General features: G+C 38.4%; 12 protein-coding genes across 12 annotated transcripts; all 12 read left to right on the top strand.

The window, feature by feature from the left end:
• Positions 1-24: 24 nt before the first annotated feature.
• On the top strand, positions 25-1,290 carry LSM04_003755 (TatD family; the record flags this gene model as incomplete). The annotated part of the gene is made up of 1 exon (XM_067332042.1): positions 25-1,290. The coding sequence occupies one exon, from the start codon at positions 25-27 to the stop codon at positions 1,288-1,290; it is 1,266 nt and encodes a 421-aa protein (XP_067190057.1).
• A 203-nt stretch (positions 1,291-1,493) lies between these two features.
• LSM04_006995 (uncharacterized protein) lies at positions 1,494-2,210 on the top strand (the record flags this gene model as incomplete). The annotated part of the gene is made up of 1 exon (XM_067332041.1): positions 1,494-2,210. The coding sequence occupies one exon, from the start codon at positions 1,494-1,496 to the stop codon at positions 2,208-2,210; it is 717 nt and encodes a 238-aa protein (XP_067190100.1).
• A 373-nt stretch (positions 2,211-2,583) lies between these two features.
• Positions 2,584-3,006, top strand: LSM04_001278 (uncharacterized protein; the record flags this gene model as incomplete). Its single annotated transcript, XM_067332040.1, has 1 exon — positions 2,584-3,006. One exon carries the CDS (start codon positions 2,584-2,586, stop codon positions 3,004-3,006), a length of 423 nt encoding a protein of 140 aa, XP_067190029.1.
• Positions 3,007-3,367: 361 nt separating this feature from the next.
• LSM04_003812 (uncharacterized protein) lies at positions 3,368-6,571 on the top strand (the record flags this gene model as incomplete). Its single annotated transcript, XM_067332039.1, has 1 exon — positions 3,368-6,571. One exon carries the CDS (start codon positions 3,368-3,370, stop codon positions 6,569-6,571), a length of 3,204 nt encoding a protein of 1,067 aa, XP_067190058.1.
• Positions 6,572-7,170: 599 nt separating this feature from the next.
• Positions 7,171-8,576, top strand: LSM04_000093 (uncharacterized protein; the record flags this gene model as incomplete). The annotated part of the gene is made up of 2 exons (XM_067332038.1): positions 7,171-8,461; positions 8,521-8,576. 2 exons carry the CDS (start codon positions 7,171-7,173, stop codon positions 8,574-8,576), a joined length of 1,347 nt encoding a protein of 448 aa, XP_067190017.1.
• A 355-nt stretch (positions 8,577-8,931) lies between these two features.
• Positions 8,932-9,918, top strand: LSM04_002555 (Protein of unknown function DUF953; the record flags this gene model as incomplete). Its single annotated transcript, XM_067332037.1, has 1 exon — positions 8,932-9,918. One exon carries the CDS (start codon positions 8,932-8,934, stop codon positions 9,916-9,918), a length of 987 nt encoding a protein of 328 aa, XP_067190040.1.
• A 517-nt stretch (positions 9,919-10,435) lies between these two features.
• On the top strand, positions 10,436-11,302 carry LSM04_001522 (uncharacterized protein; the record flags this gene model as incomplete). The annotated part of the gene is made up of 1 exon (XM_067332035.1): positions 10,436-11,302. The coding sequence occupies one exon, from the start codon at positions 10,436-10,438 to the stop codon at positions 11,300-11,302; it is 867 nt and encodes a 288-aa protein (XP_067190032.1).
• A 1,771-nt stretch (positions 11,303-13,073) lies between these two features.
• LSM04_005378 (uncharacterized protein) lies at positions 13,074-14,480 on the top strand (the record flags this gene model as incomplete). Its single annotated transcript, XM_067332034.1, has 1 exon — positions 13,074-14,480. One exon carries the CDS (start codon positions 13,074-13,076, stop codon positions 14,478-14,480), a length of 1,407 nt encoding a protein of 468 aa, XP_067190079.1.
• A 381-nt stretch (positions 14,481-14,861) lies between these two features.
• On the top strand, positions 14,862-15,848 carry LSM04_007129 (Protein of unknown function DUF953; the record flags this gene model as incomplete). The annotated part of the gene is made up of 1 exon (XM_067332033.1): positions 14,862-15,848. The coding sequence occupies one exon, from the start codon at positions 14,862-14,864 to the stop codon at positions 15,846-15,848; it is 987 nt and encodes a 328-aa protein (XP_067190103.1).
• A 514-nt stretch (positions 15,849-16,362) lies between these two features.
• Positions 16,363-17,229, top strand: LSM04_006625 (uncharacterized protein; the record flags this gene model as incomplete). Its single annotated transcript, XM_067332032.1, has 1 exon — positions 16,363-17,229. One exon carries the CDS (start codon positions 16,363-16,365, stop codon positions 17,227-17,229), a length of 867 nt encoding a protein of 288 aa, XP_067190098.1.
• Positions 17,230-19,550: 2,321 nt separating this feature from the next.
• Positions 19,551-21,149, top strand: LSM04_007192 (putative 5-3 exonuclease; the record flags this gene model as incomplete). Its single annotated transcript, XM_067332031.1, has 1 exon — positions 19,551-21,149. The coding sequence occupies one exon, from the start codon at positions 19,551-19,553 to the stop codon at positions 21,147-21,149; it is 1,599 nt and encodes a 532-aa protein (XP_067190104.1).
• Positions 21,150-21,638: 489 nt separating this feature from the next.
• Positions 21,639-22,778, top strand: LSM04_005872 (Acyl-CoA oxidase/dehydrogenase; the record flags this gene model as incomplete). The annotated part of the gene is made up of 1 exon (XM_067332030.1): positions 21,639-22,778. One exon carries the CDS (start codon positions 21,639-21,641, stop codon positions 22,776-22,778), a length of 1,140 nt encoding a protein of 379 aa, XP_067190087.1.
• Positions 22,779-23,469: the final 691 nt, after the last annotated feature.

Raw genomic sequence — 23,469 nt, 5'->3', positions numbered from 1 at the left:
ACATAAAAGAATCAAAAAAAAAAAATGAAAGGGCCTGGAGGACCGTACTTGGTCGATGTTGCTCTGAATCTCACAGACTGTGTATTTCGTGGTGTTGATTGGAAAGGCAGACGAGTTCATGAAGATAACTTTGAAAATGTCCTTCAACGTGCACAAGAACAAAATGTGCAAAAGATGATTATAACAGGCACAAGCCTTGCACAGTGTTTAAAGGCCATAAAACTTTGTCGCCGGTATCCTTCTCAACTTCTCTGTACAGTTGGAATTCATCCCGCGCACTGTGCTGAGTTGATGTTACCACTTGACTGGGCAAGTGTTGAAGAAGCTGCTAACGATGATGTTTCAATTCAAATTCCTCAACCTCCGTCATCTCTTCAATACCTTCCTAGTGATTCTGCATCTGATGGCAATGCTAGTTTAGATACATCGAAAACATGGCAATACACAGAGGATCGCTTGAAAAAATTAATGGAATTAGTTGAAGAAAATAGAGATGTTGTCGTAGCTGTTGGTGAGATTGGACTTGATTATGCTGAACTTTCTTACTGTCCACGTGATGTGCAGCAAGAATACTTTCTTCGTCAATTACGCGCTTTTCGAACACTTGGACTTCCCTTCCTTTTTCATTCACGTGAATGTGGTACTGACTTTGTACGAATGCTGGAGGAAGAGCGGCAGAATTGGCCTAATGATATACCTTTTACTGGTGTAGTGCATAGTTACAATGGAACTCCTGAGGAACAGCAAAGACTTTTAGCGATGAGTGGTATCTATTTTAGCATAAATGGTACTGCATTCAGGGAAAAGCAAATGGCTGAGCAGATATGCCGAATACCACTAGAGCGGATAATGTTGGAGACCGATTCACCCTGGTGTGATATTCGCAAACAACATTATGGGGCACAGTTTGTGCGTACACATTTCCCAACAAATCCCAAAGAAGGACAACAAAAACAACAAAAAAAGCCACAGAAGCCATTTGATGCAACATTGTGTAATGAACGACGGAATGAACCATGCCATCTAAGACAGGTATTAGAGGCGTACGTTGGTGCGCTTCGTAGTTTGAACCATGAGACGAATAATAATAATAATAATAATAATAATAATAATAATAATAATAATAATAATAATAATAATAATAATAATAATAATAATAATAATAGTAATTTGCAGAACATGACAGAGGAAGAGGTGATACAACGTGTGTATAGTAACTGTTCCACCGTATTTTCTCTTTCAGGTGTCAGGGGAAGTGAAGGAGGGAAAGAGAGTGTGGAGAGCAAATAACGCTAAATTAGAGTAAAAGAGAAGAAAAATAGTTTTTTTTTTGTTATAAAAAATAAAATAAAACTGAGGGTTTCTTTTTTTTTTCTTTTTTTGGATGTACTCTTTTTTTTCTTCTTTCTCCATATTCGGCGTTCTTTTTTTTTTTTCTTCTTTTTCTTTTTATTTATTGAATTCGAAGAAAGGAAGTACATGTTTAATTCGTGATGAAGCGAAGTCGTGAGGATGTACCCAGTAGCGTTGTACAAGATCAGCGGACAAAGGGTGAAAAGGGGCAAACGTTAATAGAGGAGATTGCAACAGTAGAAGAAAAACACTCTATTCTTGTTCGCTTCCCTTGTTTAGACTTCTTTAGAGATGCACATTTATGTGAGGTTACTGTAGACTCTAAAGAAACTGAGGGTGGTAATGGTAATAATGATACAAATAATAAAAATAGTGAAGGTGAAGAAAACACCAATGATAATGGCAATAAGAAGGAAAATGAAACAAGGTATTTTTCTCCAGATGCCGTTACGTTCAAGGAAGGGACACTCGAAACGGATCATCCCATCGTGTTGGTGCACACACAACATTATGGTACTATGGAATTTGAAGGAACATGGTGTGATGTACACGGTCCTCAAGTATCCCCAGCACCTTTGAGTAACCGCATAGTTGTGCATTTGTGTAAGAAATCTTCTGAACAAGCTGTTATTGCCCGTGGTAGTATTAGCGGTGAGAGTAACAGCAACGAATCCCATCATACAGTTGATGTGAATAGTGTAGAGGCGGGAGTTGAAGTGGCCAGTCTGTTGAAACACCCCTCTGTGGGTGTAACGGCGGATGAGGCGCGGAGATGGGAGGTGGCTCGCAATGCATCGTGGGCATATAGTCGAATAGATGTTCCATGCGCAACATTGGTCTTACGCCGTGTAAAGTGAAAGAGATAGATAGCGAGAGAGAAAGAGAGGAGACATTTTTCTTGATCTTTTACTGTATTTGTACTATTTTTTCTTTTTAAAAATATTAATTATGATTTTTTATTTTCTGTGTTTGGGTTAGCCCGAGATTCCCTGACAACACAAGGGGGTGAAATATACAGAAAAAAAGAGAGATAATAATAATAATAATTAGATGAAACTCATTCTTTTTCTCTTTTTCTTTTTCGTGTAATGGATAGCAATACTCTGGGGAAGATTCACCATAACCCACCTGAAGGTTATTATATTATTATTATTATTATTATTATTATTATTATTATTATTATTATTATTATTATTATTATTATTATTAATTACGATTAGACTAGATTAAATGTCAAGACGCTGTGGTGTACTGGAGGAACGAACCCCACCACCCCCGCCAACACCATCCATACACAAAACATCGTCTTTTACTGCGGTTTCTCCCTCTGAGATTGCGGCGCATACTTCAACGTTGTCACCTTCTCCGCGAAAAGATGGATTAGATTCTATTGAACTTACCCCATATGATTTTATACGTTTCCCGACATCTGATAACTGTACTGTGAAGGGAAAAGAATACAAATCTTATTATCGCGAGAAGAGTGAAATAGAGTGGTGTCGTGACTTATTTAGAAAAGAACTTGAAATTGAAGAGCGAGGAGAGGAATTTCGTACCCTTGTACGTATGCAGCACGCGGCGTACACAGAAGGATTAGAGGAGATATCACGCCGAGAAAAAGCCCTCATGGAAATGGGAGCAACGTTTGCATAGCGAAAAAGAGACAAGCCGAGATCATGGGAAATACATTAATGGAAACTGCTGTTGTAGCTGTCATTCTAATGGGAACAAAATGTTAATCGGGAGTCACAAATGAATAGGAAAGATGAGAATTAAAGCACCCTACGTGTTTGGTGATTATCGTATTGTATTATCTAGAGTAGAAGTAAGTATTTATAGCGAGCTGCTACCAAATCGAAAGTAGTGAAAAGACTCTCAAACCAGATGAATTGTTCCAATACTAGGCAGTATTTTGCAAATTTTTTGTTTTTTTTCCCCCTTTCTCCTTTTTTCTACAAACACGTAATTATATATATATATACTCATTAAGTTCTTATATCTACCACTGACGTTAATGCTATTGAAAAGTGTGACCCCTACATCTGTACCATCTCTGCACTTCTTGGTTCGAAAGGCATATCGATCGCTGCACTTTTACAATGCGGATGTCTGCAGTAGTGTTGTTGCTGCATTGGGGGATCTTAGCGAAAAACCGTTAAGTGCACATGCCATGGTACTCTCACTCTTGACAATAATACCGGAATTTGAACATGCCAATCATGTAGTGCAGGTCTTACAAGGACTTTCACAGTTGCGTATACATCACACTATGCTAACTGCACATTTATTGAAGCGTTATCTCCGCTGTTGTTTTAGTAAGACCAAAATAAAGCCTACAACGATAACAACAGCATCATTATCATCATCAAATGTTGCGAAATATACGTTTCCCATCTTAAATGAATCCTCTATTGAAATGGAATTATTTCTTTCTTCATGTGTTTCTATTCTACAGATTCTTGAACATTATGAACACCCTTCACACTTGGTGGATTCCTTTTTTGAAGCTATAGAGGAATTACTTCAAACAGGATATGGATTTTCTTTACAATGTTTTCATCACATTTATCATAACAACGTTAACGAAATACAAATTTCGACAATAGGAATCAATTCAAGGAATAAATCTGATGATATATTCTTCTTAATGTGTAGTTTTATTCGTCTATGTCGCCGACGTCGTCGTAAACGATTGGAATGTAAATTTTTCTTTATTGAACATTTACTAGCTTCTTTCGTTGATGATTTGTGCCTTCGTCATGTGGTTTCATTATTATCTCTTATGGAAGAATCATGTGTTGATTGGAGAGATTGGAAAATAAGTTCTTATGAAAAGGAAGAAAAGAGTAATCTTCAGTTGTTATTATTACAATTTTTACTCTGTCGTCTTAAACCAGAAGATCTTCTTCCAGGATTACTAACAATTGATGAAGTTATAGTTTTGCTGCGTAATTTCAATCGCTACACTCTAAACGAAATCTCATTATCATCAGAGATGCAAGACTGCCTACACCGTCTTGCACACGCTCTCTCTCTGTTTGTTGAGAAAACATTATTCACATTTAATGTGGTCTATCAACTCGCAGCAAGCGATGTACTCACGTGGAATGAAAGGCATGAGGCGTTTCATCAAGAATTTCTAACATTATCTATTAAATGGCAACTGCAGCCTCGTTTGGAACCTTTTCTTGATAGACTACAACACATGCTATATGGAAAAGAGGAACATAATTCTACTGTAAGAGAAAAACTTGACATTACTGAAACACTACTTGTTTTATGTCATCGTCTTTTACTGTTTCATGTGGTATATAATCGAAATGCATCAACTGAAACCCTTCACCGGGTTTGTGAATTTACTACTACCGCTTTAGGTAATTTATGTTTTCACTTGGAAAGTCTGGAATCTTCGGTTAAACAGGGTGTCTTTGGATTAACTATACCTGTAAAGGCTTTATTACAACTCCATATATCAACCTTTTCCCCTTTAAAGGTTAAAAATAAGAAAAATTACTCTTCAGCACTTTTGGGGATGCTAATACGGTATGAATTATTGAATAATTTTAATAATTGTTCCTTTTCAAACGTTCCCCATAATATAGATCTTTTTTTTCTTTACAAGCTACTTTGTGGACGACAACCATCAAGAGAACTATTGACGATAATTGATGATGTTCTTCCTACAATATGTAGTGAAAAAAATGTTAAACGTGATACGGCTGAAATTCTAGTAAAGGTCCTTTGTATTCTTCGTTCCAAAGAGTGGGTTCAGTTTTGTGGTAGTGACGTATATTGGATAAAATTATGTACTTCTGTTCGTCTTTCGGAGTCCATAAAATTGCTCGTCCCTCTATTTTCACCTTGTTCCTCTGAGAAAGAAACGAAAGAGGAGGGGCACCGTGTATTTGAGGTGTTACGAAGTCTTTTAGAGACTATTTGCCCGCTAGAACGTTATATGGGGATTATAAATGGAAATGATGGGTGTATTTTGACACGTATTCCTACTTCGCATGGTGTTTTGAATGTAGTGAATAGACTTCTGCAAGCATGCAAGAATTACAGTATAAAAAAATTTACTATGAGAGAAGTACGGAATAACTTTCTTCTACCTACAGTGGATACACCAGTTCTCGCCGAGCGTCTTTCTCTTCAGAGTCGATCTTCGAAGATATGGCAAATGGCAAAATGCTCCAAAACCAATGATCAGTACTGGAGTGAATATGGAAAGAATAATGATACTGAAGAAGAAATCGTATCTTCGTGTATGGAAATTCAGAAATGGCAAAATATGTTGGCGGAGTTTGCTTTGTGGCTGGGTGCATTTCAATGCGGACTTCAAATAAATCATAATGATAGGTATGTTGCCACCATTCAAATGGAAGTAGATATAAATTTATTACGAGAGTTGCATACAGAGGTACTAGACAGTGCCACTCATCTTGTGTTGTGTAACAAAGAAGGGGCGACAATAGATTCTCAACGTACACTTCTTCATGCTATTTATCTTAATTTACAGTATAAAAGAAGCTCTGGAGAACTAAGTAATATTTCGGTACTGTTAAATGACGAGGAGTTTATTCGTATCGTGACATTAATGGTGGTGGATTTATATCGAATTTTCGTTCTTTCAGTGAAGATATCTACTAATACTTTTGATATGAATGCAGAAGAGTTAAGGTTACTTTTAGTACATTTCACAGAATCCTTTGATAATTGCGAAAAGCCAAGTCGAAGTATGCATGTACTGCGGAGTATTGTATGGGAGTCACTCATACAAATCATAGCTTGTGGTAGTCTCAGCTTGATGGATAATAATGACATTACTATGTTTGCCACACAACGGAATACATTATTGTGTGCCTTGCTTCTCCTTGCATGTTTTCTGCAGTCACCAAAGAATACGTTAGACGCTAGTATTTTGAAGCAACGGTCGGCAACAGAAGAAGCTATTACTGAACTTGTGGGAGTGGTGTCTCGTTATACGCCAGTGCTGCGAAGATCCCGTCCTGCACCAGAGTCTCTATTAGCACTCACTCTTTTTGAAATGTTGGAGAATCATCGTGATATGACAGCTACAACAAATTGTATTAGTTCTAAGAGAAGAATTGAAAAAATGCAAGCAGTACTTGTTGGGATTCTTCATCGCGAGCAAAAACACTTGAGTTTGTGGGAGGATGCATTCTGTAGTGTTGCTGAGCGGATAAAGAAGTATTGGTAGCTGGATTTCTTTATTTTATTTTTTCTTTTTGTTTTATTTTTTTAGTTTGAATTAAATAATTTATTATTATTATTATTATTATTATTATTATTATTGTGACTATTCTTTAGGGTATATCTTCTATGTTTTCTTAATTTTTATTTTTTTATTATGTTCTCTTTGTTTATATATTTGTTTCATCCGTGTCTGTTCTTGTTTACCCCCTTTTCTTTCAAATGGGTGCTATGGTCGATGGTTATAAGTTTACTGTTTGCTTAAATTCCCTTGTTTCCTTTTATTCTTTTCTGGCGACAGTACGTTGCAGTCGCAACTGGAGAGGGTTGATACCCCCGTTTTTTTTTTAATCAATTTCCCTCTCATCCCCCAAAAACAAAAAAAGAAAACAGACAAAACGAAAAGAGAAGAAATTGTATAGTATCTGGAGGAACGAAAAAGGAACAAGAACACCAATAAAAGATATACCGTATATATCTATACCTATATATATATATATATATATATATATATATATATATATATATAACAGACACACACATACATACACACCCCTCTCACTCTCTCATTTTTTTTTTTTTTGTGCGTATTTCTATTTCTGGAAAATGGGGTCCGAGCGGGTGGATGCCTCTTCGGCGCAGTTGATGCTCCTCCGCGCCGTCTTCCCGTACGTCTCGCGGGACACACTCGCAGCTGCGGCGCGGGAGGCGGGCGGCGGCGGGGCGGAGGCGGCCGTGCGGCTCGTGAACGACCGCGTGAACCCAAACATCACTGGGGGCGATCACTTGCGGTCCGTCGCCGACGGGCGGCCGGCGGTTGGGGCGGGGCGGCAGCAGCAGGAGCGGGCGGCGCTCCTCGAGGAGAAGCCGCACGTCAGCGTGGGACTGAACGAGGAGTACCGCACCGCCGTCGGCGTCTTCGCCGTTGATACCGCCGCGTGGGATGAACACTTCTTTAACGGAGCCTCGCTGACGGATCTCGTCGGCGGGCGTCCACTCGTGTTGCCAGAGGAAAAAGGAAGTGAGGGGCAAGATGGGAAACAGAAGGGGACTGATGTACAAACCCCTATTGTGCGCTGGGCACCAACGTTAGAAACATTGAAGGAGAGAGAAATACATGATCGACCAAATAGGGTGAACGCTAGTGAGGAAGTACCACCCGTTGCCCGTCTACTAGAGGCAAAGACTATGAAAGGTGAAGATCACCACAGCCATCACGCCTCAAGTAATCGAATGGAGGAAAGAATTGAAGAGATGACAGTAATAAATTGTAATACTAGTTCTTCTTCTACTAGTAATACTATTGATCCTGATCAATTGTACATAAGTACCTTGTTGACACCGTTGCAATTTAGTCGTTTAGCGATACATGAGTTAACTACTGCTATTGATAAACTTGCTGAATGGAAGTCCGTTTTCAGTTACCATGATAGTTGTCAAGTGATGAAAGAAATAGCTATCTATAACCCTGCAGTGGTAAGTTTGATGCCTGAAATTACTTCTAATATTTTGGCTGCAATGGAAGAAAAGTTAAAAGGTGTGAAATTGCTACATCGCACAGAAGGCATTAACATTTCATTTTGTGGAGGGTACATCGTAAACTTTGATGAATTATTTATTGATGAAATCCTTTTTGGACGTTCTTATGGGAGGTTTGAAAGTAATGGTAGGTATCTCTCACTCAGTTTTAAAGTGAAGCGACTAACCTTTAGGCCTACAGCTATTTCATATCGAAAAGCAAAGAGTAAGAATAAATTAATGAAAATAGCAGTGTGTAATATTGTTCTTAGTGGTCTGAAGGTTAAGGCGAATGTTGAGGTGTACCTGTATACATCTGGGCGTGCAGTTATTCGTTGTAGTGACGTTAGTGTCTCTATTGATTCCTTGTACATTGACTGTACGGTTACACTACTGAAGATTATTGCATTCTTTCTACGTCCGTTTATTTTATGGAAGCTAAAAGTTCCATAACCCAATTTTTGCGTAAAACCATTACTATAGGCTCTGGATAGAGCCTTTTGTTTGGTTTCTCTCTACAGGTGGTTGTAAACTATACGTGTATTATCTTTTTTCCCACTTGCTTGTATTTTTCTATCTGTCCCCCCCCTTTGTATTTCTCTGTTGTTCTATTGTTGGATTTTTTTTGTAAACATGCACTACTTGCTTCCTTTTCTTTTCGGTTGCTCCTTTCAAATCATTTTTTTTTAAGATCAAACGAAGACAACAGCAACAAAATATAGTAATAACAAGGAATATTTTTTATTTATAAACCCTGGTGTTTAACTTTTTACTGAAAAAGAAAGGAAAAAACAAAAATTAATAATTAAAACGAAAAAAATATTTGCATTCTACATAATTTTTTACAAGATGAGTTCAGCATGGATGCTTAACACAAAAGAGGCCATTATTGCAGCGCCAAATCACTGTTCTCCTGATGTGCCGGTTTCGATAGATCAGCTGGAGGCGTGCGGTGTTTACACACGTCACATGGATCCCTCTACATTGGACAAACCCCACCCAAAGGATGATGAGGGTCGCACCGTGGTGCAGCGTCTCCTTTGGAATCTGGGTTATGAAGCGGCGGAGAAGGCAACTCTTACTTCAGAATCAAAGGATGAACTAACAGAGCACCTCAACGTGGATGAGCAGATGCGCATTGTGGAGAGCGGTCTGGTCTATGTGGATATAAGAGATATGGAGGACCGTTGGATTCGCCTGGAGGCCAAGGCGGGGGATGTCGTGGTGATTCCCCGTGGACTCTATCACCGCCTGGTTGCTGGTGGAAGTGGAACGGCGTGTGTGGTGCGACTTCTGCGGGCATCCAAAACGTTCAAGCCGGTGGCGCGTGGAACGGCGTTGGACGCACAGGCAACAGAGGCGGCTGAAGATCATGCCTTTTACGTTCGTAACCCACCAACAGAGACGATCCTTGGCCCGGCGAATGATGATGATAACATCCTTGTTACATCACCACGTGACTTTGATGCCACACTGGAGAAGGTGAAGGCAAGATTGGCTCCAGGTGATGTGGTCGTGATTCTCTTTAAGGGTGCATCGGATCGAAAAACGCACAAGTCTTGGTGCCCACCATGCGTGCTCGCAGAGCCGATGGTGCGTCGTGCAGTTCAGGCAGCACGAGAGAAACGTCGTGTGGTGTACGTTCAGTGCATCCTTGAACGCTCTGTCTACCTTGGTAATCCTGACTATGCCTACCGAGTTCATCCATTGATTGGCATTGTGTCAATTCCATTCCTGTTTGTGATGCAGAAGGGAGAGACGGGTATGGTTGAGATTTGCCGTGAACGTGACCCTGGTGAGTGCTATGAATCGTGGGTGAATAAGATCAGTGTGTGATTGGCGATGTATTAAGACTTTTCTATTTCTTTCTTTTTTTTTTTTTTTGGTCGTTCTCATTTTCTGTTTATCACACTATTTTTATATGTTTTTCTCTTTCCGCGTAATTAAGAGAAGGAGAAAAGGAGCGGGGAATGGAAGGAAAATAATAATAATAATAATAATAAAACGAAAAGGATGAGTTGGAAGAAGACGTGACAAAATACGATGAAGGGTCTGGAAAACGAACAAGGGGATTAAAACAAAAAACGAAATACATTGCAAAGTGATTTATATGAAGAAGGGATGGAAATGAGATTGTTGTTATTGGTAATGGGGTCTATGTATTGTTGTTGTTGTTTTATTTTTTGTTATCTTTGTCATACTAAATAATTATTTATGTGATATATTTTTTCTTTTCATCGGGAAAACAAAGCTCAAGGAAGGTGAGAAGCAAGAAAAAAAGAAGTAATATATATATATATAAAAAGGGTCGCACAAACTAAGTCCTGTAACTGGTAGGGATCAAAAAAAAAAAATGGGAAATTCAAGTTCTAAGCGATCAGGATCAGATCCACTGCAGATTGGCGTTGGTGATAACAATAGCAGTGGAAGTCGTGCCATTTCTCCTATGAATGACGGTTTCCAGGGATTGGATGGATTACCCAGCGGAATGGAAAGGGAACGAAGATTCAGTGAAATAATAGCACGACGCCGGGTCTCTATGGGTAAAAACGCCGATCCTTGGCTGTTATTTCCCAAGAGAGAGTTTGTTATAAAGAATACGCAGAGTGATAATGGAACATTTTCATCTATTTCCGTATCCCTACCACCACTTTCCTCGTCCATTTCTTCTTTTTTTCATTCTACCTACTCGTCCTTTTCTGCCTCCTCCTCCTCCGCCGCTTCTAACTCGCGTGGACGGAGGACAGTTAGAACAGGTGTACAGAAATCATACACCACGGGTCCCAAGAATAATCAACGTTCCTCACCCAGTAGAAATATATCCAATATGCACACAACAGAAAAGTATTTAAAGCACCCAAACAATATTCCTAGTATTTGTTCTCCTTTTGGTGCTGCTGTTGCTGCTACTACCGTTTCACCAAGAGCAGCGGGGGAGTCTCGCCGACTGGCGTTTCCCAATAGTGTACTAGCTACTAAAAAGCTACGTAAGGAAGAGGATAGAAACAGGAACATCAATACTACCATTAGAGCTGAAGGGCCTACACACGATGATTTGAATGTCACCATAAATCGTCGTTCTACTAGCGTAATGTTTGCAGAGAATGTGGAAGTTTTGGGTGATGATGGAACCGCCGTGAATACGGATCTTGTTGAGAATAACTTGTACCGTGAAAGTCTAGCACGACGTTGTAGACTAGTTTCAGAGGAGTCTCAATGATAGAAATGGAGGTATGAAAAAAGTATGTTATCAACTGTTTTTTTTTTTTGTGTTTTTTTTTTTTTTTTTTTATCTCCTTTACTTTTCCTCTTTTTCTCTTGTTACCTTAACTCCATGACTCCTTTCTCAGATCGATATTAGTGAGAAGAATGTGGAATTATTGTAAACAAATAGGAATAAAACGTAAAAAAACAACAACAAAAACTTGGTGATCGTTGGCGCTAGGACTCTATTGCACGCTGATTTTCCTTTTTTTGTATGTAGTGTCATGGTGGATAAGTATGACTTTCAAGTTCGGAAGCTAATTTGATTTTTCCATTTCTGTTTACTCTAGATACCCTTTAAAACTGTGTATATGTGTGTTTTTTGATTCCTTAATATAACTGGGTAGCGGATGGAATAAGTGAGAACGAATTGGCTCACGAGCCTTTTCCAACCCATAAACACACACCCGCACGCACACACATGCAGAAAAATAAAATAAAATAAATAAACACAAAATGTTTAACAAATAACAACAAAAGAGGAAATAAAAAGAAGGGAGTTTTTATGCGATATTGCTGTACCCTAGAACGAACAAAGATCTTTCGCTATCATTCTCTCTTAGTATATAGGTGTATATGTTTATGTATGTGATCTATCGCTTCTTCCGATAGAAAGTTATGCTTTTATTTCTAATGTCACGATTTTCCTTTTATATATATGTGTGTATACATCTTTTTGGGTGTGATTGTGTTTCTGTATCTGACACATTGTATTTTCAATATAACCTTTCCTCTTTTTCCGAAACAGTGAAGGAAGAAAAAAATATGGAATTTGTATAACCACCTACATATTTTTCTTTTTGGGTTTCCTTTTTCCTCTTATTTTTCTTCTGGGGGGACGGGTGCTTCATTCTTGTCTTCCTACTATATTAATAAAGGCTTGTGGATTTATCCCCTTTGATAAGGATCTCATGGCATTTGTCCTTATATGAGTGTATTGGAGTGGAATAATAGAAAATTGAAGAAAAAAAAAAAGGAGTAACTCTCACCATATGTTTTTTTTTAATTTTCCTTTTCACCTATTCTTTCCCCCTGTTATCTTTTTTTTTTTTGTACAAACAGAACGAATCCCACTTCCTCAAGTCCTCCCCCGAAAACGGAGAAGTAAGTCTCCCCGTTATTCTTATTTCTTTTTTTTTTTTTGTACTTGATCTTTTGTGTTATTATTGCTCTTTTAGTTTTTTTTTTTTGCCTCCTTTGTTATTGTTATTATTATTATTATTATTATTATTATTGTGACTATTCTTTAGGGTATATCTTCTATGTTTTCTTAATTTTTATTTTTTTATTATGTTCTCTTTGTTTATATATTTGTTTCATCCGTGTCTGTTCTTGTTTACCCCCTTTTCTTTCAAATGGGTGCTATGGTCGATGGTTATAAGTTTACTGTTTGCTTAAATTCCCTTGTTTCCTTTTATTCTTTTCTGGCGACAGTACGTTGCAGTCGCAACTGGAGAGGGTTGATACCCCCGTTTTTTTTTAATCAATTTCCCTCTCATCCCCAAAAACAAAAAAAAGAAAACAGACAAAACGAAAAGAGAAGAAATTGTATAGTATCTGGAGGAACGAAAAAGGAACAAGAACACCAATAAAAGATATACCGTATATATCTATACCTATATATATATATATATATATATATATATATAACAGACACACACATACATACACACCCCTCTCACTCTCTCATTTTTTTTTTTTTTTGTGCGTATTTCTATTTCTGGAAAATGGGGTCCGAGCGGGTGGATGCCTCTTCGGCGCAGTTGATGCTCCTCCGCGCCGTCTTCCCGTACGTCTCGCGGGACACACTCGCAGCTGCGGCGCGGGAGGCGGGCGGCGGCGGGGCGGAGGCGGCCGTGCGGCTCGTGAACGACCGCGTGAACCCAAACATCACTGGGGGCGATCACTTGCGGTCCGTCGCCGACGGGCGGCCGGCGGTTGGGGCGGGGCGGCAGCAGCAGGAGCGGGCGGCGCTCCTCGAGGAGAAGCCGCACGTCAGCGTGGGACTGAACGAGGAGTACCGCACCGCCGTCGGCGTCTTCGCCGTTGATACCGCCGCGTGGGATGAACACTTCTTTAACGGAGCCTCGCTGACGGATCTCGTCGGCGGGCGTCCACTCGTGTTGCCAGAGGAAAAAGGAAGTGAGGGGCAAGATGGGAAACAGAAGGGGACTGATGTACAAACCCCTATTGTGCGCTGGGCACCAACGTTAGAAACATTGAAGGAGAGAGAAATACATGATCGACCAAATAGGGTGAACGCTAGTGAGGAAGTACCACCCGTTGCCCGTCTACTAGAGGCAAAGACTATGAAAGGTGAAGATCACCACAGCCATCACGCCTCAAGTAATCGAATGGAGGAAAGAATTGAAGAGATGACAGTAATAAATTGTAATACTAGTTCTTCTTCTACTAGTAATACTATTGATCCTGATCAATTGTACATAAGTACCTTGTTGACACCGTTGCAATTTAGTCGTTTAGCGATACATGAGTTAACTACTGCTATTGATAAACTTGCTGAATGGAAGTCCGTTTTCAGTTACCATGATAGTTGTCAAGTGATGAAAGAAATAGCTATCTATAACCCTGCAGTGGTAAGTTTGATGCCTGAAATTACTTCTAATATTTTGGCTGCAATGGAAGAAAAGTTAAAAGGTGTGAAATTGCTACATCGCACAGAAGGCATTAACATTTCATTTTGTGGAGGGTACATCGTAAACTTTGATGAATTATTTATTGATGAAATCCTTTTTGGACGTTCTTATGGGAGGTTTGAAAGTAATGGTAGGTATCTCTCACTCAGTTTTAAAGTGAAGCGACTAACCTTTAGGCCTACAGCTATTTCATATCGAAAAGCAAAGAGTAAGAATAAATTAATGAAAATAGCAGTGTGTAATATTGTTCTTAGTGGTCTGAAGGTTAAGGCGAATGTTGAGGTGTACCTGTATACATCTGGGCGTGCAGTTATTCGTTGTAGTGACGTTAGTGTCTCTATTGATTCCTTGTACATTGACTGTACGGTTACACTACTGAAGATTATTGCATTCTTTCTACGTCCGTTTATTTTATGGAAGCTAAAAAGTTCCATAACCCAATTTTTGCGTAAAACCATTACTATAGGCTCTGGATAGAGCCTTTTTGTTTGGTTTCTCTCTACAGGTGGTTGTAAACTATACGTGTATTATCTTTTTTTCCCACTTGCTTGTATTTTTCTATCTGTTTTTATGTTTGCGTAACCTTTCCCCCCCCCCCCTTTGTATTTCTCTGTTGTTCTATTGTTGGATTTTTTTTTGTAAACATGCACTACTTGCTTCCTTTTCTTTTCGGTTGCTCCTTTCAAATCATTTTTTTTTAAGATCAAACGAAGACAACAGCAACAAAATATAGTAATAACAAGGAATATTTTTTATTTATAAACCCTGGTGTTTAACTTTTTACTGAAAAAGAAAGGAAAAAACAAAAATTAATAATTAAAACGAAAAAATATTTGCATTCTACATAATTTTTACAAGATGAGTTCAGCATGGATGCTTAACACAAAAGAGGCCATTATTGCAGCGCCAAATCACTGTTCTCCTGATGTGCCGGTTTCGATAGATCAGCTGGAGGCGTGCGGTGTTTACACACGTCACATGGATCCCTCTACATTGGACAAACCCCACCCAAAGGATGATGAGGGTCGCACCGTGGTGCAGCGTCTCCTTTGGAATCTGGGTTATGAAGCGGCGGAGAAGGCAACTCTTACTTCAGAATCAAAGGATGAACTAACAGAGCACCTCAACGTGGATGAGCAGATGCGCATTGTGGAGAGCGGTCTGGTCTATGTGGATATAAGAGATATGGAGGACCGTTGGATTCGCCTGGAGGCCAAGGCGGGGGATGTCGTGGTGATTCCCCGTGGACTCTATCACCGCCTGGTTGCTGGTGGAAGTGGAACGGCGTGTGTGGTGCGACTTCTGCGGGCATCCAAAACGTTCAAGCCGGTGGCGCGTGGAACGGCGTTGGACGCACAGGCAACAGAGGCGGCTGAAGATCATGCCTTTTACGTTCGTAACCCACCAACAGAGACGATCCTTGGCCCGGCGAATGATGATGATAACATCCTTGTTACATCACCACGTGACTTTGATGCCACACTGGAGAAGGTGAAGGCAAGATTGGCTCCAGGTGATGTGGTCGTGATTCTCTTTAAGGGTGCATCGGATCGAAAAACGCACAAGTCTTGGTGCCCACCATGCGTGCTCGCAGAGCCGATGGTGCGTCGTGCAGTTCAGGCAGCACGAGAGAAACGTCGTGTGGTGTACGTTCAGTGCATCCTTGAACGCTCTGTCTACCTTGGTAATCCTGACTATGCCTACCGAGTTCATCCATTGATTGGCATTGTGTCAATTCCATTCCTGTTTGTGATGCAGAAGGGAGAGACGGGTATGGTTGAGATTTGCCGTGAACGTGACCCTGGTGAGTGCTATGAATCGTGGGTGAATAAGATCAGTGTGTGATTGGCGATGTATTAAGACTTTTCTATTTCTTTCTTTTTTTTTTTTTTTGGTCGTTCTCATTTTCTGTTTATCACACTATTTTTATATGTTTTTCTCTTTCCGCGTAATTAAGAGAAGGAGAAAAGGAGCGGGGAATGGAAGGAAAATAATAATAATAATAATAATAATAAAACGAAAAGGATGAGTTGGAAGAAGACGTGACAAAATACGATGAAGGGTCTGGAAAACGAACAAGGGGATTAAAACAAAAAACGAAATACATTGCAAAGTGATTTATATGAAGAAGGGATGGAAATGAGATTGTTGTTATTGGTAATGGGGTCTATGTATTGTTGTTGTTGTTTTATTTTTTGTTATCTTTGTCATACTAAATAATTATTTATGTGATATATTTTTTCTTTTCATCAGGAAAACAAAGCTCAAGGAAGGTGAGAAGCAAGAAAAAAAGTAATATATATATATAAAAGGGTCGCACAAACTAAGTCCTGTAACTGGTAGGGATCAAAAAAAAAAAATGGGAAATTCAAGTTCTAAGCGATCAGGATCAGATCCACTGCAGATTGGCGTTGGTGATAACAATAGCAGTGGAAGTCGTGCCATTTCTCCTATGAATGACGGTTTCCAGGGATTGGATGGATTACCCAGCGGAATGGAAAGGGAACGAAGATTCAGTGAAATAATAGCACGACGCCGGGTCTCTATGGGTAAAAACGCCGATCCTTGGCTGTTATTTCCCAAGAGAGAGTTTGTTATAAAGAATACGCAGAGTGATAATGGAACATTTTCATCTATTTCCGTATCCCTACCACCACTTTCCTCGTCCATTTCTTCTTTTTTTCATTCTACCTACTCGTCCTTTTCTGCCTCCTCCTCCTCCGCCGCTTCTAACTCGCGTGGACGGAGGACAGTTAGAACGGGTGTACAGAAATCATACACCACGGGTCCCAAGAATAATCAACGTTCCTCACCCAGTAGAAATATATCCAATATGCACACAACAGAAAAGTATTTAAAGCACCCAAACAATATTCCTAGTATTTGTTCTCCTTTTGGTGCTGCTGTTGCTGCTACTACCGTTTCACCAAGAGCAGCGGGGGAGTCTCGCCGACTGGCGTTTCCCAATAGTGTACTAGCTACTAAAAAGCTACGTAAGGAAGAGGATAGAAACAGGAACATCAATACTACCATTAGAGCTGAAGGGCCTACACACGATGATTTGAATGTCACCATAAATCGTCGTTCTACTAGCGTAATGTTTGCAGAGAATGTGGAAGTTTTGGGTGATGATGGAACCGCCGTGAATACGGATCTTGTTGAGAATAACTTGTACCGTGAAAGTCTAGCACGACGTTGTAGACTAGTTTCAGAGGAGTCTCAATGATAGAAATGGAGGTATGAAAAAAGTATGTTATCAACTGTTTTTTTTTTTGTGTTTTTTTTTTTTTTTTTTTATCTCCTTTACTTTTCCTCTTTTTCTCTTGTTACCTTAACTCCATGACTCCTTTCTCAGATCGATATTAGTGAGAAGAATGTGGAATTATTGTAAACAAATAGGAATAAAACGTAAAAAACAACAACAAAAACTTGGTGATCGTTGGCGCTAGGACTCTATTGCACGCTGATTTTCCTTTTTTTGTATGTAGTGTCATGGTGGATAAGTATGACTTTCAAGTTCGGAAGCTAATTTGATTTTTCCATTTCTGTTTACTCTAGATACCCTTTAAAACTGTGTATATGTGTGTTTTTGATTCCTTAATATAACTGGGTAGCGGATGGAATAAGTGAGAACGAATTGGCTCACGAGCCTTTTCCAACCCATAAACACACACCCCGCACGCACACACATGCAGAAAAATAAAATAAAATAAATAAACACAAAATGTTTAACAAATAACAACAAAAGAGGAAATAAAAAGAAGGGAGTTTTTATGCGATATTGCTGTACCCTAGAACGAACAAAGATCTTTCGCTATCATTCTCTCTTAGTATATAGGTGTATATGTTTATGTATGTGATCTATCGCTTCTTCCGATAGAAAGTTATGCTTTTATTTCTAATGTCACGATTTTCCTTTTATATATATGTGTGTATACATCTTTTTGGGTGTGATTGTGTTTCTGTATCTGACACATTGTATTTTCAATATAACCTTTCCTCTTTTTCCGAAACAGTGAAGGAAGAAAAAAAGATGGAATTTGTATAACCACCTACATATTTTTCTTTTTGGGTTTCCTTTTTCCTCTTATTTTTCTTCTGGGGGGACGGGTGCTTCATTCTTGTCTTCCTACTATATTAATAAAGGCTTGTGGATTTATCCCCTTTGATAAGGATCTCATGGCATTTGTCCTTATATGAGTGTATTGGAGTGGAATAATAGAAAATTGAAGAAAAAAAAGGAGTAACTCTCACCATATGTTTTTTTTTAATTTTCCTTTTCACCTATTCTTTCCCCTGTTATCTTTTTTTTTTTGTACAAACAGAACGAATCCCACTTCCTCAAGTCCTCCCCCGAAAACGGAGAAGTAAGTCTCCCCGTTATTCTTATTTCTTTTTTTTTTTTTGTACTTGATCTTTTGTGTTATTATTGCTCTTTTAGTTTTTTTTTTTTGCCTCCTTTGTTATTGTTATTATTATTATTATTATTATTATTATTATTATCATTGCTGTTTTTTTTTTTTCGTTTCTTTATTTCTTTTGCCATCTGTTAGAATTAATTAATTTGTTTCTTTCCACAAATTGATGAACCTAAAAAAAAAAAAAGAAACAGAAACAGTAAAACGGTAACAACTCAAATGAAAAAAATAATAAAGCGACTGGGGTAATGTCAACAAAGCTGACGCACTTGTGGTTGATATGTAGTATTCCACTGAATGAAGGCAGGGTTTTACAATTCCAATATCTTTTTTTTTTTATTTTTTGTGATTATATTGCGATTGCTGTTATTATTTTTGAACGACGATTGTTTTTTTTTTTTTTTCGTCATTCCTCTATCTTTTTCTAGGAGACAAAAAATAAAAAAAATGGAGCGAAGGAAAGCCTAAAAAAAAAGAAAAAACGGAGAAAATGGTATTACGAAATGTCCTCCTAAGAATTGGAAGGCAAAAACGAAGCCCAGTGGATAGTAAAGTGAGTAATTATATACGAAAAACGCAAGAAAAGAAAAGAATCCCTAATTATTGGCTTTGTGATATTATCAAAGAAGAGGGAGCTGATTGTGTGAAAAAAACGAAAAAGACCACATGTTTGTCTCTGTGTCTGTGTTTTTTTTTTTTTTTTCGAACACTGAAATAGGGGTTGATATTTGTTTTGATATAATGTCGAAATGTGTTTCTTGTAGAACAGTTAACGAAGAAAAAAAAAAAACGTACAAAGTGAAGGCAAGAACAAAGTAGTAGTAGGGAAATGTATAAACGAAAAAAAATGTTGAGGAAAATGAAGCCTCCTCTATATCTACCATATGATAGTAGTGCACATCGTTTGTCTTTTTTTCTCTTTCTAGATCACCATTTGCTAACTGAAATTGAGTTTGTTTGGCTTCTTTTTATCCTGTGTCTATATTTGTCGTGTAGCTTTAATAAAAAAAAATGTGTTAGCCATTTTGTTCTTCGTTTTATCATTATTATTTCTTTTGGTTTTCTTTCATACTCTTTTTTATTATTAAACTATATTCCTCGAGAGACGTTATATTTAAAAATTTTTTAAATGGGAACCAAAGGGCTCTGGAGTTATCTCAATCATCACGGGCTTATCTCGCAGCCTCGGAGAAGTAAGGGTCAGGAGCCCATTATTGAACCTCATCATCTGCTGCTCGATATGAACGCTATTGTGCATAGTGTCATTAAAAATAATAACTTCACATCACGGAAGATTATAGAAGAGTTGATCGTATCTATTAAACGAATATTAATGTTATGTCCTCCTACAGAAACATTTGCTTTGGTATTTGATGGATCAGCACCTATTGCAAAGTTACCTTTACAGAAGGAACGACGTGCTGCTATGAAAAGTCCTAAATTAGCGTTGCAACCCTCTAATTCAAAAACGGGATCAAAGTACAACCATGATTATTTAGAGACAGAAGTGAAACTGCAGAGGGAAGAAATTTTAACAGGGTCTGAATTTCTATTGGCTTGTGAAGACGCCGTACGATCTGCATTAAATTTAGCGAATACAAATGGACAAAGTCTTGAACTAAAGCCTGATTGTACTATCATATTTAGCGGTTGTACAGAGGCAGGTGAGGGAGAATTGAAAATATCGTCTATACTACGAGAAATTTGGATAAAACAAGAAGAAACAAATAAATACACTGGAGAAGACATTATTGTTGTTATTGGAAATGATTCGGATTTGGCATTAATTGGTATAGCATGTACTCCATACAAAAGTTATTACCTTGTGGATCCGATAGATTTCGCCATTACTGCTATTGGTGAACTTTTAGAACACTGGATACGTAGTGTTCCTAATGGACGTTTACCACTTGAACTTTTACCTTCTTACCGTATTGATTTCCTCTTCCTCACATTACTCAGTGGAGGAGACTGGTTTGAAGGTATTGCGAATAGTAGTAGACAACTATGGCGTAAATATCGAGACCTTCGTCTTAATGGCGGTTATTACAGACGTTCACTTATATCTGGAGAACATTTTGACATTGATGTTGAACTCCTCCGGGCAGTAATGGATGTAAAGACAAGTATTTATAGTAATGGTCGTCTGTCAAAAATTAAACAGATAACAATGCGGAAGGTATCACCTTTACCACCAGCCGCCGTTGAAGGAGGAGTGGAATTGTTAAAAGGGGCAATGTGGGCTCTTAAATCCATAGCGGGGGGACAATGCTTTGATTATAACTTTCGCGTTCAACCAAAGGATCCCACTCTGGGAATGCTTAAAGCAGCGGCATATAAAAAAGGCGTGGCTGACAGTATTCGCCCAGTATCAACTTCACCTATTCCTTTGTATTCTCCATTAGAACAATGCTTAGCGGTAATGGGTAAACGTGGTCGTTATTCTGCTGAGATGATTCGTGCACTAACGACAGTAAGTGAGAATGGTGGGGAGAAACTCACACTTTCTCGCTCTACATCATATTTGTTGACACAAATACGTCTCATCATGGCAGAAGTAGACACTACAAAACTTAGTTTAGCAGAAAATGAATTGTTAAAGACCCAACATCGAGCTCCTTCCGTTGATGGAGATAAAAAATATCCATCTATAACGTTTATGAGCTACAAGTATTCTTCTTTGCAGGCAGAGAATAGGGATAACAAGGAAACAAATATAAACGATTAAGAAATGCTTTTTTTTTTTGTTTGTTTTATTTTTATAATAATAATTATTATAATTATTCTTATTATTATTTTGCAGGGGAGAAGGGAACGCGACTAAAGAACACTTTTCCCACTTAAAGCAAACGAAAAAAAAAAAGGAATAAATAAAAGATATGGTGTTTCTTTATTTTTTCTTTTTATATGTCTTTCTTCGTATATATATATTTGGGTTTTGCTTCTGTTCATTCCGTTCTTATTAACGCAAATAAACTAGAAAGAGTGTGTTCTCTGCAGACACAGAAAAAATAACAAAATAAGCAGAGAGAGAGAGTCAAAGGAAAGAAAACTAGAAAAAATAAAGAAAGGACTAAAAGTCATTGAAAAAGAGTAAAAAGAACATTGTCAGCAACTATTTATGCTCGCTGGACGAACTATTTCATTTTTACGCCCTTATGCTGTGGCACACACAATGGCAGGGGTTCGTCTCTTCTCGTCTCTCAGTAACACAAAGATGGATTTTCTTTTTAATCCAACATCAGAGCACAGGATGCTACGTGATACAATTTCTCGTTTTGTAACGGAACGTGTTGAACCGCAGGCACGACAGAGTGATATTGATATGCACTTTAACACTGATCTTATACGTGAACTCGGTGATCTCGGCGTGTTAGGCATCACAGTACCTGAAGAGGATGGCGGTGCTGGCATGGATACAACCGCCGCCGTGATTGTACATCACGAGTTATCCAAGTCTGATCCTGGTTTCTGTCTAGCCTACTTGGCACACTCTATGTTATTTGTAAACAATTTCTACAAATCTGCTACAAAGTCGCAACGGGAGAAATGGTTACCAAAAGTGTTAACAGGAGAACATATTGGTGCAATGGGTATGTCAGAACCAGGGGCTGGTACAGATGTGCTGGGTATGACCACTAATGCCACCAAAGTAGGAGATGGGAAATATATATTAAATGGATCGAAGATATGGATAACAAATGGTACTGTTGCGGATGTTGTACTTGTGTATGCAAAGGTAGATGGTAAAATTACTGCATTTGTAGTTGAAAAAGGTACTCCAGGATTTCAAGTTGGTCCTAAAATTGATAAATGTGGAATGCGTGGTTCACACATGTGTCAAATGTTCTTTGACAATGTTCAACTTAATGAAGAGAATGTATTGGGAGGTGAGGGAAAAGGTGTATTGGGTATGATGCGTAATCTTGAAATTGAACGTCTTACACTGGCTGCTATGTCTATTGGTATTGCAGATCGTTGTGTAGAATTGATGACGCGATATGCTAGTGAACGTAAAGCGTTTGGTAAAGCCATATGTAATTATGGCCAGATTCAACGTTATATAGCGGAAAGTTATGCAGAGACTGAGGCGGCAAAGACTTTAACGTACAGTGTAAGCCGTACTGTATCTGTAGATGCTAAAAATCGTCTTGGTAGCGATGCGGCAAAGTTATTTGCTGCACCTGTTGCGAAACGTGTAGCTGATAATGCGATGCAGGTATTGGGTGGTATGGGTTATTCACGTGATATGCCAGTGGAGCGGTTGTGGCGTGATGCAAAACTTTTGGAAATTGGTGGGGGTACACTGGAGGCACATCATAAAAATATTACGAAAGACCTCATAAAGGAATTGTAATCAAAGTTATTCTTTTTTCTTTTTTTTCTTTGTTCTCTGTGTCTCTACTAACTACATGTAAGTGAGAAAGATAACGAGAAAAGAAGAAAAAAGGAAAGACGTACAGGTAGTGGCAGTCTATGAGTTTCTGTGTATGCTCTTTTTATGTTTCTTTTTTCGTGCGAAATTGCTTTCGTCATTGATTTATGATAATGCATACATGCATTTATATATGTATACATATACGTAACTGTGTTTGTGTATGTATGTGTATGTGTGTCTTTTTTATTTGATAACGATAGTCCGTCAAAAGAATGGGGTATTTGTTTGTTAAAAGCAAAGAAGAAAAGAGCACATATACAGAAAAAAAACTGTGATAATTAATGAAAACGATGATTTTGGAAAAAATGCTTTTCTTCGCGAATGGGTACGGCAGAATATATCAATGAGTGAGGTGGTCTTTCTTAAAATGAAAAATAAAACGAACAATAACAACATAAAATTTTATCCTTCTTTCTCTCTGGTGTATGCAAACTTTCTGCATTCTTTCATTGGGTCTTTGATTATTATTATTATTATTATTATTATTATTATTATTATTATTACCTTATCTGTTTTCATTGCATCATCATTTTGAGAAAATAGGATTTCGTACAGCTTTGAACAGGGTGTGCGGAATAAAAGTGGAATTCTAGAAAAAGAGTGTCGAAAA

This window comes from Trypanosoma melophagium (genome assembly GCF_022059095.1).
Source record: "Trypanosoma melophagium isolate St. Kilda chromosome Unknown ctg29segment1, whole genome shotgun sequence".
In the NCBI taxonomy this organism is placed as follows: Eukaryota; Euglenozoa; class Kinetoplastea; order Trypanosomatida; family Trypanosomatidae; genus Trypanosoma; species Trypanosoma melophagium.
Note: the sequence above shows the minus strand (reverse complement) of the source record. Positions and strands in the feature narration are given on the sequence as shown.